Below are 12,466 nucleotides of genomic sequence, written 5' to 3'. Positions count from 1 at the left end.
TGCACGTAGAGCCCCAGCAAAATTAAAGGGCATGTTCAGTAGTGCCTTGATGGAGTCCTGCTATCCCCAGCACATCCCTGCCATAGTGCCTTCTACTATCCCACTGCAGTGTCCTGTCCTGCCTTCCATGCTTTGCTCAAGCCTGCAGTGTCCATCCCAGACCCATTTGTTGTTCATTCCCGTCTTCCTCAGGGAAAGGGTGCACTTTCTGAAGAATAAGAGCTTTTATAGAGAATATCTAATCCATGGCTAACTGGATCTGAGAGTAACCGGAGGCTGTGAAAAGCCACAAGCACTTGCAGAGCAGTCAGGTGCACGAGCCCTAGGAGCTCAACTAGTTATTCCTCTGAGCAGTCTGAAGTTCAAGCTAGTCACTTGGAGAGAGTGACAAAATCACTAGGTCTCACGAAGCTGGATTTTCACTACTACTACTTTATTTTTTTCCCCATCAGCTTGTTGCATAGTATTGGCCAGTTTCACTTCTTCAAGCCTTGTTTCCTCTGATACCATTGCAATAACTTGCTGTTTGCCCACAACTAACACAGGCGTGCTTTGAACCATTACTAAGATAGAGAAAAGAAATGCCCAAATGACCCTTCTTTTATAATGAACACAAAGAGAAAGCCTGATAGACAAAAGGATCAGTTGGGAAATACCAGAATTCTCCATCATTTTTCTTTCTGTAGAGCTCTTCCTTAATTTCAGGCTCAACATAGTCCCATTCTGGAGAGCTGCAAACAGGAACAAACAGCTGTGAGAGGTACAAGTTTCCATCTTTCCAGCCAGTCTATTCCTCTACCCAGTTCATCAAGTTGAGAGGGATGAAGAAGGGTAAGATAACTGCACATGGGAACAGATTTGTGTTAATATTCTCATAACCAAGACTAGCAAATAGGGCATCTTTGCTCTGCTTAGGGTTACCCACCCTAGAATGGGAAATCCTGTGTCTGCCCCCTGCCCCTAATGCTTCTCAGTGCTGATAGCACAGCAGTGTGCAGAGGGCACATTAGCCAGTCGGATGTATTGTTTCTAAGCAGCATGTTTATAATTATGGGAGGATTGTACTTTCTGTTGAATGCAAGATAAACATAATCAATAACTCAATCTATGCAGCTTACCCACTGAGAAAAATGCATACATCAACAAAAAGGTATATCTGAGCTAGGCTTAGCAATGAGTACGTATGAAAGCAATGCTTCATGAGTTTTCTCAGCTGGATTTCTCTGCAACTGGAATCAAGGCTATTAGGCTTCTTGATTTAGAAGCATTTGTTTCATTACAATGGGTGTGAGGTAGAGATACTTTTAGAATTAGCCTATACAAGAGTGATTTGCCTTAGGAGATGGAAGTTTTGAGGCCATACCCATCACTCCAGGTCCCCTTCCACTCCCCGTGGCCCCATGGATTCCAGACTCTGATGATATGTTCCCAGTGGTTCTTGAATCGTATCTGTAAAGATGGAAAAAAAACAAAACAAATCTCAGTCACAGCTTTTCATAAGCATGATAGTCAGTGATAATATGGGAAATAAAATACATCTTCTTTACTATGGAAGCCTGGCTTAACTGCAGCTAAAAATACAGTGCCTTTTCCTGCTAGTAAAGGAGTGATGATGGAGATGCCCTTGCTTTCCCAGGGACAGCAAATAGCAGAAAGTTGACACAGAAATGGCAGCCTTGCTGCCATGCCACAACTTCAACAGCTCTGGGAAAGTCCAATGTGAGTTCTGCACATCTAACACTGTGTCCTAGCAAAGACTTTGGGAGAGGAGGCCACTTGACTGCATCGTGCAAATGTTGACAGTCAGCATGGAGAGGTGATGATAAATAAAACCTGTCTCTCTGTTTCTACAATATCATGGCTTCCATATCTGGAGTTTCTGGTGTCACTGTTTGAAGACAGAAGAAACACACCTTCAGAGTGAAAATGAAATGGCACAAGTGGAAAGGAGAAGTATACTTTTGCTTCTGGCCTCCTTACGCACACTGACAGTGCTGGGAAAAAAAATGCCATGACACTCTCTTCCCATATGCAAAAATCCAATGGCCTGGGCAAGCTCCTGACCACATCCCTGCAGCACATGGGATGCCTTGACTCTCCTGTAAATGAGACATACATGTTCTCCTTTCTGCACATATGAGCAGCAGGAAGCTAGAAGAGACCGCTCCTTTCTCCAACAGGATTTGGAATCTAGTCCCAACCCTGGGAGGGCCAGTCAGAAACTTCTCATCAGGAAAAATTACAGGATTTTGATACCCTCTTCTCATTGTGCTAGAACCTCTGTATCTCCCAAAATTTGAACTAAATACTTTCAGAAATCTCTCCTAATGGTGGAAAGTTAATTACAATTACTCAGATTGGAACAGCAGTATGGCTGCCTTCCACATCCCTGTGGTGGACAACCAGTATGAGATCGCGAGGCAGGAACAACTCCACAATCTCACCTTCACAGCTCCTGTGACAGTGTATGCATGACCTTGCACAATCCCATTCCTTAATACTGTGTTTCTCATCTGCAAAAGAGTGAAAATACAGCTTATATCTCTCTGCCATACTGCAAGGGAATGGTCGTTGACTCCCAGAACTGGCATGGGAGAAAGAGACTCAGTTTTAATTTCAGCATTATCTGAGATGTACCAGCTCCAGAGAAACGTGACTGCAGCTATGAGCTGTTCAGAAAATATAACAAAAGCACATGTCTTCCCACAGTTGAAAATTTTTAATGGTACAGAGCTGGTGCAACTACAACATGATGTGGATTGGGCTGCTAGGAGGATGAGAGCCTCAACATCTCACTGCAGCCCAGTGTTATGCACCTGACCTGAGGGGTTTGTCTTTCACCAGCTTGCAATAGCCAAACTTTCTGTCCTGACAAACCAGACAATACAGAAGCAATGGAACGTGCCTTGCAGTTTTCCTTGACATGCTGTATAAGCCCTTGTCAAGTCTTTTAATGAAAGTACTTAATACATCACAAAATATTTTCCAGCTTCACAGCATTAATATCAGTAGTCTGCAAATCATGATATGATAACAGTATCCCCTTACAGAAGACAGGAACATTTTGGCTTTTCTAGAATCAGTCACAAAGCTATAAGACCAAAATCAGCCCTGCTGCAGGAAGATAGCACTCAGTCACGGTGGAATTAGCTAGGAGACACACAAAACTCAGAGACAGCTGAGTAATTGATTCTATCAAGGTCAAAATGGGAAGAAGGCCCCTCAGAGAGGGATGTGAGTCTTCCCTCCATCCACAACTGTTATCCACATCCGCATTCAAACCATCTACATCTACCCAAAAGCCTTTACATTCCACATTGCATAACCTTATTTACTTTCTGCTGCCAAGATCTCACCAGGCATCCATGAGCTGTGGCCATGAAACAGAGTGATTATGGATGTCCTTTTTTCACTCAAATGAGTAAACTTGCTGCAAACGTAGCAAACCAAGATGTGCTTCTGGCCTTGTGACTCACCCGGCCTGAGGTGCTACATCCCATCAGACACTGAGATTTGCTAGCAGCTTTCAGAATATCCTCCAGATCAGGAGGGGGGTCCTTTAATGAGAACTGCATTTGGACTCCACCTGTGAAGTCTACTAAAGCATCAGAAATGTAGCCCCCGTGCAAGTTCTGGTAGGAGCCCTGCAGCCTGAGAACAGAAAAAATTTCAGTAGTCCTCACACCATGGTTTTATTAAACAGTGGACAGTGATGGCTTCTGAAATGAACACAGGTACTGAGACAGTGAAAATGGGAGAGCCAGAGACATTAGGGCCAGGTCATGAGGTCAGGTAATGAAAGGCAACATGACTGAAATAAATGCCCAGACAAACACATATCCTCTGGGATGAATGAGGCAGGGGGACTTCCTTCAGTGTATTCACCCAGAGCTGGAGCACCTGTCTGGAGTCATTATGGATAGTGGGAAATATGTAAAGTGCATCTTGTGCCAACAGACACGCTTTAGGGGGATGAGTTGAGTCTCATCCTCAAGTATTCAGTTTCTTTCTTCTGAACCAGAAGGGAGCCAAACACGATTAGTTTAAATGGATGCTTCAGCTAAATGAAGGTGAGCTGTTAATTCCTACGTAATATTTTGTCATGGCTCTTCACAGAAACAACCAGAATTCCTTTTGCAATTGGAAAATAGAGGTCACTTCTCTGTATTTCCAATGCAAAACCGAAAAAAGTTTTCAACACTGTTCCCAAATTACTCTGCTAGAGTGCAAGAGGGCAATAATTTAACGTTGTCAACACAGTTCTTCTGTCTTTATCATGCGCTTTTTATAGAGGCAGCAAATAAGCTGGAACACGTTGTATTTAGAAGAGGTAGATCATGCTGTTAAAGCTCACTACGCACACTGTATTTAATGTACATAATCAAATGAAGTCTGTGGCTAACTGTATTTTGAAGAATTGTCCCTGTCCTCCACGGATGAAAAGAATTAGTCACAGGCACTGGGGAGAAGCTTCTCAAGTGGGAATCTCATAAAGAGCATCTCCTGCAAATTTAATTTAGCAGAGGTTTGCTTTGCTTTGTAAATAAAATCTTATGCAGCAAACTGCTACCAGCTCCTCTGAAATATCTCAGGGCAAAAAAAGAATCCTATTCTTGAGTTACTCAGATGCTGCTTTAGCATTTGCTGATTCTCAGCCGGATTTGCTGAAATAATTAGCTCTCATTACCAGTTTGTACTTCACAACAGTTTGTTCCAGGAAACGTCTGCCAAGCCCCAGCCCTTCAGACTTCACTCTAGCATGGGAATTTCTCTTCAGAGTATTTAATAACAGGCAGCATTACAAATGCTAAAGAATAACATCCTGATCTCATTGTCTCCACCCAACATCTGCATGGTCTCTTGGTGACTACAGAGGTAATCCCTGCACAGTCTGCAGTTTTAAAAAGAAAAATATAGAAAGGAACACAGAAGTGAAGAAATTTGCTTAAAAAAATGAAGGGAAGCATAACCCCTTTGTGTAGCTAGTCATTACCTTCTTCATTTTACTTCTCAGACACTAACATCCCAGAGTTGGACAGAGTACGTTTAGGTCCTCAGCACGAGACCTACATCTCCAGGTTATATTGGTCCTGTGCTTGCACACAGCCAGTTTCTTATAAAAGCACAGGACAACACGCACAGCTGTGAGCCTCAGTTTCTCCCTTTGTGATCTCTGTAAAGCAGGGGGTGAAGCCACCCCATAAAGCACTCAGCACTGGGTAGGAGAACTGACTTACTTGGCATATGCTTTTTCCAACAAGGATGGCCAGAATTCATTTGATGTTCGAGGGTGTACAGACAGGTAATTCCCATTTAGGAAAGGCAGCCGGTCATCTATCACTACATCCACCCAGTCTCCAAATTGCCAGAACTGAAGGAAAAAAAAAAAGAAAAAAAAAGAAAAGAAAAAGAGAAAGAAAAGAATGAGCCCTTTTTAAGAGCTTATATTCATGCCAAGCAACTGTCTCCTGAAGCAGCACAGGAATTAATCTAAAGCATGGATATGTGCAAATTCTCTCCCAAACTACTTCAGGCTAATGGTCTAACTTGTGGACCAAGCTACCACGTGACTATTTCCCATGGCAGAGGATATCATTTGGAAACAAACAGACCTGCAGTCAGTGGGAGGAAAAGATTCAATATGGGAAATACGCTAATATTATTGGGTGACAGCAGGAGCTTCAGTTGATAAACAATTGAGCAGACAGTTTGGTGAGCCTCACACTTGGATTTTCCCCCGCAACACAGCCTTGTCCAGAGAGTCTCTGTCAAGATCAGGTCCCTAGATTTTCCTTTCTCCATATTTCAATTAAGACTCAGATATGTGCTGTTGTGGAGAGGGACAGTGTAGTGACTAAAGATCGTTTTGAGGCGTTATCCATCTCCTCAATAGATGAGGAGGATGCAGGTAGTGGACAGAGCAGATGTTTCCAGCTGATGGAACCTTTTAATGGAGAAGGCTGGAAAGGATGTCCGTGGGGATGGCCTAAAGGAGCCATTTCCAGAGTCATTAGCAGATTAATGTACCTTAGCATGATTCACAGTCATAAGAGGCCAAGTTCTTATTTGCAGTAATGCTAAGGCCTCCAGTGGAAGTATGCCAGCAATAGATTTAGTCTACCATTTTATTTCACCAGCTTTGGCCAGTGAAAAATCTCAAAGTGAGCTGTTCTTTTAGAAAAGGACAAGACCAGATCAGGTCAGATTCCCATTTTAAGTTGATGCACTCTGCCATAAGCCCTTGGAGTCCCTGAGGAACATTTCTGTTTCTTTTCCCAGGCTGAACAAGGAGTACCTTGCTCACATGTGGCAGACCCTGCCTCAGAGGTATCAGTTTATGTAGCAGAAAAAGGGATTCCTGTAAAAACACAAGACTAACTTAATCCACGTAGGTCCTTTAAGTTTTTGGAGGTTACGTGGAGCCTGACGTCCCAGTTGCACAGTTTACATAGCTCCTTAAACATCCCTGATGAAATAAAGTCACTATAAGTATTCTCTAGACAAAAATGCTATTCATCTTAACTACTGCTGATGAAAAGCTTAACACCCTTAATTCTTGCTGATGAGCAGCCGGCACTGTGGAGGAAGCCTGGAGCAACCCCTCGTACTGCTGAGAGGCAATGCACTCCAGATCCAGAAAGGAAAACATTATTCTAATACAAAAATTGGAGCTTATATGATTTGTCTTGAGATTCTTCACTGAACTGAGGTCTGGTGGCTTTGCCTGTGGATGGCAGTAAAACGTCTGTGATGGAGTAATTGAAAGACATTGCCGAGAAGTCATTTCCATTCCGAGTAGCTTTCTCAGGGGTTTATCACTTGAGGAAAGCCAGAAACAGTTGTATTGATTTGCAGATGAGATGTCAGGAAAAACATTTTCAAATACATAAGGTATTTATATTGCTTAAGATTTAAGGGTTGTTCCTAACTAATCCTTTCAGAGCTCTCACGAGAGAAAATTCAGCTTGCATCTTTTTCATTTAAGTGGTCTAGAATCCCTTCAGCTGGGTTGCCTCACGTAATGCACCTCTGCATGTTGGAAAAGGGCCAAGGCAGAAACATCTGATATTCAGAGGAGCAAAGGAACAGAAATTTATCCTGCCTATGAGATAATCTTCCTGGTGCTGATCCATGAGAGCTCCAAGGGGTAAAAGAAGTGTCACTGCCAGAGCTCTTTGTGTATAGCAAAACAGACTTCTGAAAAAAGGAAAATGATGAGTGGCCAAGTAATATACTGATTCTCTCTAGTTCCCATTTAGCTTTCAGAGCTTAATGGTATGGCAAATGCTTCTAATCCCATAAGATATTTGATTGACTCAGATGCAAGCAAGCAGGGCCTGACAGTCACTCACATCTCCCTGTCTCTTACCTGAGAGATTCAGAGGATATCAAGAGTTGGTAGGAAGTGAAATTTACTACAGGACTTTGCTCCTCTCTCTGAATCCGTTCCTCTGACCTGTCTCCCAGGGTTTGCAATTTCAAGTAAGTACTACCCAGCTAATAGGGAAAGTTGAAACATACTGGAAAACAGAAAATGAGTCCAAGTAGATAAAAACCATAAGTGCACTGACAGCCACAACAAATCAAAGCAGAAACCAGAACGCCATCTAGACTATCTGTGTACACAGATCCATCCAAACAACTGGTACCTATACCTCTGGAGTGGGTACAAGTCATAACTTTCAGAAAGGGCTTCAAATTCCCAGGAGTTTGATTGTACCACCTGGAAAAGGAGGACCCACTAGAAAATTTGGGATTTACCACAGAGTTCTTAATTGGTTCTCAGAACCAAAGCACTCAAGGATGTTGAGATTTTCGGATCTCTACGTAATCCAACCAGCCAAGCCTGAGCAGTACAAATATGGCAGATTACTTACCCGAAAATGGAAAATCCCAGCATAATCACTCTGGAATCCTTGGTCCTTTGGTAAAACATTTTCCAAAAATCGCTTCTGCATTGTCAGGGAGCCCAGGGCAGCCAGCATCCAGCAGTCACCTCGAGCAAGGGAAAAATCCAGACCATTCAGTAAGTTATTCACTGTTGCAGAAAATAACTGGCTCATCAGAAGAATAGACTTAGACATCTAAGAAGCAGCTTATTAAAAGAAGCCAGTATTCTTCTGTCTTCCTTCTGTTCTTCAAAAACATTGAAAAGCAACCTAGCATTCACCAGTAATGCCCCATGGGAGCCCTGATGCCACTTAACAATCCATGGCTACTTTCATACTTATCTTTTGTGGTCATGTTGAGATCTGCAGCCTAGAAAGTAGCATAGAAAACCTTCACAGCTCCCAGTGAGGTGAGAAAAAGGAAGACAGCTCTTACAGTACGGGAGCTGTTCTCAAAGACAAAGATGATTATGAGCTGGAAGGAAAAGATGGAACTGATATGAGATGTAGACACATATCTGTCTGAGTAGTGTAGAAGATGGACAGAAGTATTATAGGAAAAGAAAAAAACACAAAACAGTAAGAGTGACCAGATGGAGATGTTAGGATGAAATACATATCAGAGCTGTACCTACTTACCCAATAATTATATTTAACCCTTGTATTCAAAGTTTCTACCTGGACTTATTTAGACCTTGTCCTTATATAGAGAGAGTGGGTGCCATATATGCTAAAGTAGCAGGGATTAGAGCTCCTGCATTTGGTAATCCTGTTAAATATCTCCAATAAATTGCATGCAGACTTGCAGCAGTCTGGAATGAACTACACTGTTTACCGAGGTTACCATGATTCATGCCTTTCCACCAAGAACTCAGAATCACAAAGCAAGCACAGGTTATTGCTCCCTGTCAATCTTTTCCAAAACAGGAATAAGCTTACCTATTTCTCCTTGAATAATATCAAATCTGCTAACTCCGTCCATTATAAAAAAGGGGTTCCTCAGAAGCTCCTGAAAGAAAGAAAATGCCAAGAGAAGTGTAGGGACCCAGCCTCTGCCAGCCACAAGTTCCTGCCCCTTTCTGAGTCCCTAACTGGCTTCTCATTTGGGTTTGTCCAACGCTACAAACACCTTTCAGAGGGCTCTGTGCCCAGCTGCCAAACCATAAAGTTTTCATGGAATTGGATTCCTAGCGAGGTGGTGAATTCCCCATGGCTGTCAGTGATCAAGAGGCATTTGGATCATCACAGAATTGTAGGGGTTGGAAGGGACCTCCAGAGATCTTCGTGTCCAACCCCACTGCCAAAGCAGATAATGTCCTCATTAACATGCTTTAACTTTTGGTTAGCCCCGAGGCGGTCAGGCAGCTGGACCTAATCTGTATGTCCCTTTCAACTCAACTATTCTTCTATTCTAGTCTAATCTACGTTTGTGATGGGAGCAGCACTTTAGAAACCTAGCCCTTTTCCAGCAGAAGGAAAGGGAGGAAAGGAAGTCTCCAATTAGTTCCTCATTCTTCCAAGGAAATATAGTGGGCATAAAGCATCAGGAACTACTGGCTGTTATTGAAAGCATAGCTATGTGCCTAGTTATTTTGCACATTGGTATGCAGACTTCACAATCCATTAGCACTCAAATTGCATGATAAACACAGAAGCTAGATTTACGTTTCTTGAAAGTTTGCTGTGTTTCACAAGAAACCATTATGAGGCTCTGTAGTATTTTCCCCTGGGTTATTCCATTTCTGTGTTTGGTACACTACCTGTATAATAGAATGCTGTATGGATCCTGCTTAGCACTAGTAGCTAAATTAGCAGAAGCCTAAGACTGATGAACTTTTACACATCTGCAAGTAAGGAGGGCTACAGAGCCAGCTCCAACTGGAAAATAAGAAATTAAGAAAAATTGCATTGACAGACCACAGCCATCAGCAGTCATAAGTCCTGCAGACAGGAGAAAACAGCTCACCTAGAGACAATGAATGGAACCAATCCAAAGCAGAAAGACTTTCAGATATTGGTACTATTGGACTGCCAGGTGAGGGCCTGGGAATGTAGAGTGTAAGGGCAAAACTGCCTAGGGATTTCTTTGCTTGCAGTCTTTCCTCAGAAACACCCAGCTTGAGCTTGTTGCTGTAACTTTAACTCTGAAGAAGATATATTTTTATTTGTGGCTTATTAGTGTCCTGGAAGCGAAGAACAATAAAAAGATTGGTGTTGTTTGGAAGCTAAACTCTCCTCGCAGCTAGACAAATCTTAATTCAGCAACACTGCTGTGCCTGTTACAGCATTGCTCTGGATTAAGAGGCAAAGCTGCTACCGCTGTTCTCCATGCTGAGGGAATTTCCTAGCTCTGTGCTGAGGATGAATCAGGCATACACTGATGGTGCACACCCGAATCCACAGGAAACCTCCACAGAGTAGCCAGCACAGAAGTGAACCAGTCAGACTAACAAGGGAAGGAAGAACAAGGAATGCGCAGCGCTGGCTCAGACCAAAGGTCTGCCCATTGCAGTGCTGTCTGATAGGGTGGTGAAAAGTAAGCTCTGCTGCTCCTCCTGCATACATCCATATATATTCCATCCACTGGGGGTCAAAGGACTTTCTTGTCTCGAGGCTCTATCAACAGTTAGATGTGAAAAAACAGGCTAATCTTAAGGGGTTTTGCCTGCACCACCAGAACTCAATTTCTTGCTTTGCAGCAGGATAACTCAATTCCCGTTCACATCTTTTCAGCACAAATACCTCAGTGCCTTCAAAACCTGCCCCAGCTCTCTGTCTCAGCTGGGATAGAGGTGCTTGGACAGCACAGAAGGGAGCCCACCAGCCTGAGAGGAAAGCCCTGCTGGAGAACAGGCATCACTGGAGGCAGAAACCCATTCAGATTGCACCTGCAACTCCTTTGTGTGGTTCAGCCTAAAACACAATGGCAACTACAAACAAAGGAGGTAAACAGGGGACAAACCTCAAGACTTTGAAAGGAGAAATACTGAACAGGATATAAGGGAGCCTCACATTTCCATAGTTTGCTTAAGGCAGCTTACACGACTATGTACATTTGTTTTCTCTATTTTTATTTCTTTGTATTTGATAGGTGTTTCTGCATTCCTCCCCCATGCCATTAAAGCTAAGTTTTTAGGTTAACTCCAAGCTACCATCTGCTTTATTGTCTGAATAGAAGTTGTCTGTTTCTCCCCTCTGGCTACAGATAAGCCAAGACTGATGCAGCAGGAACTGCAGCTCAGCTTAGCTGTGTGCAAAGATCCTAATTCCAAAACCCTCTTTTTTTTAACGGCTCGGTTCTGTTTATTCAGTTTCTGTGTTCAGATTTCTTTAATGTTGATGCTGTTTCCGGGAAATCTCTGGGAATTAAAGAAAGTGCCAATAAACAAAGCATCACCCAAAGAAGTGTAGAATTAGGATAAGCATTCTGTTCCTGAAATACCTGCACCTACTTTGCAAAGGGCAGAGGAGTGGAGAGGTCAAATGTGGGAAAGCCCTTCTGCAAAATGACTGTATCAAATAATGAAACGTCTATGACTTAAATAAGTAGTGAGTCCCATAAGACAAGCATTGTCTGAAATTTTACTGTTTTCCCCAATACTTTTTAGATACTGAGTGCAGCAGCAGATGTTCCCCAAGTCTTCACTGAGGGATGATTAATGCTTGAAGCACCACATGCAAAAATCTCTACCATGAGGGCTTGGTGTTGAAAACAGGTCTGGAGCAATTCCCATCTAATGGAAAGCCACAACTACTGCACAGTTAGGAAAAGGGACATTTCAGATGACTGACCTACCCCTCCAGGAACTCCCATCCCAAATCAGCTCACTTTTCAGGTCGAAACAGATGTTTACAGCATCCCTCTCCTTGCTGCCCTGGTCTGCAAAAGGCAGTTCACACACTAGACATGCAGAAGAAGATGCTGTCAATAGGTCAACTTCCTCCCACATGTCCTACAACAAAGGATGCCTTCTTTCAGTGTTGCATGCCAGTGTTCCCCTCGGGTTACATTTCCCTGCTTAGCATAGACCTCAAGATGAAGGCATCAGCACCCACATCCAGCAGCAGTAACATGAAATACTTTGGCTAGCAAAACTCACCCTTGGCCTCTTCCACACTATTTGCTGCAGCTCATCCTTTGGGAGCAGGTTAGGACCAATGGAGCTGATATCAGCAGGAAAGGTGTCATCCTCGAACAACAGACCTTGGCTCAGACACAGGGATCGCAGGTGCTCAAAGTCCTGATTATTAAATTTCCTCAGGTTCTGGAGGCCTCCTGTTGTCCCTGCTGTTTGCATGCCTTGCTCCAACCTCAGAGCCGAGCTGAGATGGAGCATTGTGCCCCTTTCCTGTGAAGGAGGAGAGACACAGACAGCCATTAGCTATCCAATCTGAAGTGGTGCCCTGAAGTATGAACCCCTCTTTTTTTAAAATGCTTCAACTTATACAATTCACAAGGCAAGGTACAATTTGCTTAGGAGAAGGCATTTCACATATATGGTGAAATTCTACACCAGCCAGATTTAACAGTTAGCACTGGAAAATCTACCACATGCCGTGGGCGAGGCATCCTCCTC

At 43.2% G+C, this 12,466-nt stretch overlaps 1 protein-coding gene across 13 annotated transcripts in view; it reads right to left on the bottom strand.

The window, feature by feature from the left end:
- The window catches only part of LOC125689259 (calpain-13-like), a 51,748-nt gene that overhangs the window by 20,074 nt on the left and 19,208 nt on the right, over positions 1-12,466 (bottom strand). For 11 of the 13 annotated variants that reach the window (XR_007375144.1, XR_007375145.1, XR_007375147.1 and 8 more), the window contains 8 exons: positions 11,990-12,238; positions 8,829-8,898; positions 7,878-7,996; positions 5,238-5,371; positions 3,477-3,651; positions 2,445-2,513; positions 1,364-1,449; positions 657-731 (listed from right to left, as the gene is read on the bottom strand). Coding sequence is in view for 10 of the 13 variants with exons in the window: in XM_048936208.1 (XP_048792165.1) it covers positions 657-731; positions 1,364-1,449; positions 2,445-2,513; positions 3,477-3,651; positions 5,238-5,371; positions 7,878-7,996; positions 8,829-8,898; positions 11,990-12,238 (977 nt within the window). In the remaining 3 variants the exon portion in view is untranslated. Of the gene's footprint in view, positions 1-656; positions 732-1,363; positions 1,450-2,444; positions 2,514-3,476; positions 3,652-5,237; positions 5,372-7,877; positions 11,843-11,989; positions 12,239-12,466 lie in introns of those variants that run through there. The other 2 variants (XM_048936217.1, XM_048936216.1) reach the window with 2 other exon arrangements.

The sequence above is a fragment of the Lagopus muta genome, chromosome 2, assembly GCF_023343835.1.
Source record: "Lagopus muta isolate bLagMut1 chromosome 2, bLagMut1 primary, whole genome shotgun sequence".
Lineage (NCBI taxonomy): Eukaryota > Metazoa > Chordata > Aves > Galliformes > Phasianidae > Lagopus > Lagopus muta.
The sequence above is the reverse complement of the archived record's forward strand: the minus strand, read 5'-3'. Positions and strand labels throughout refer to the sequence as shown.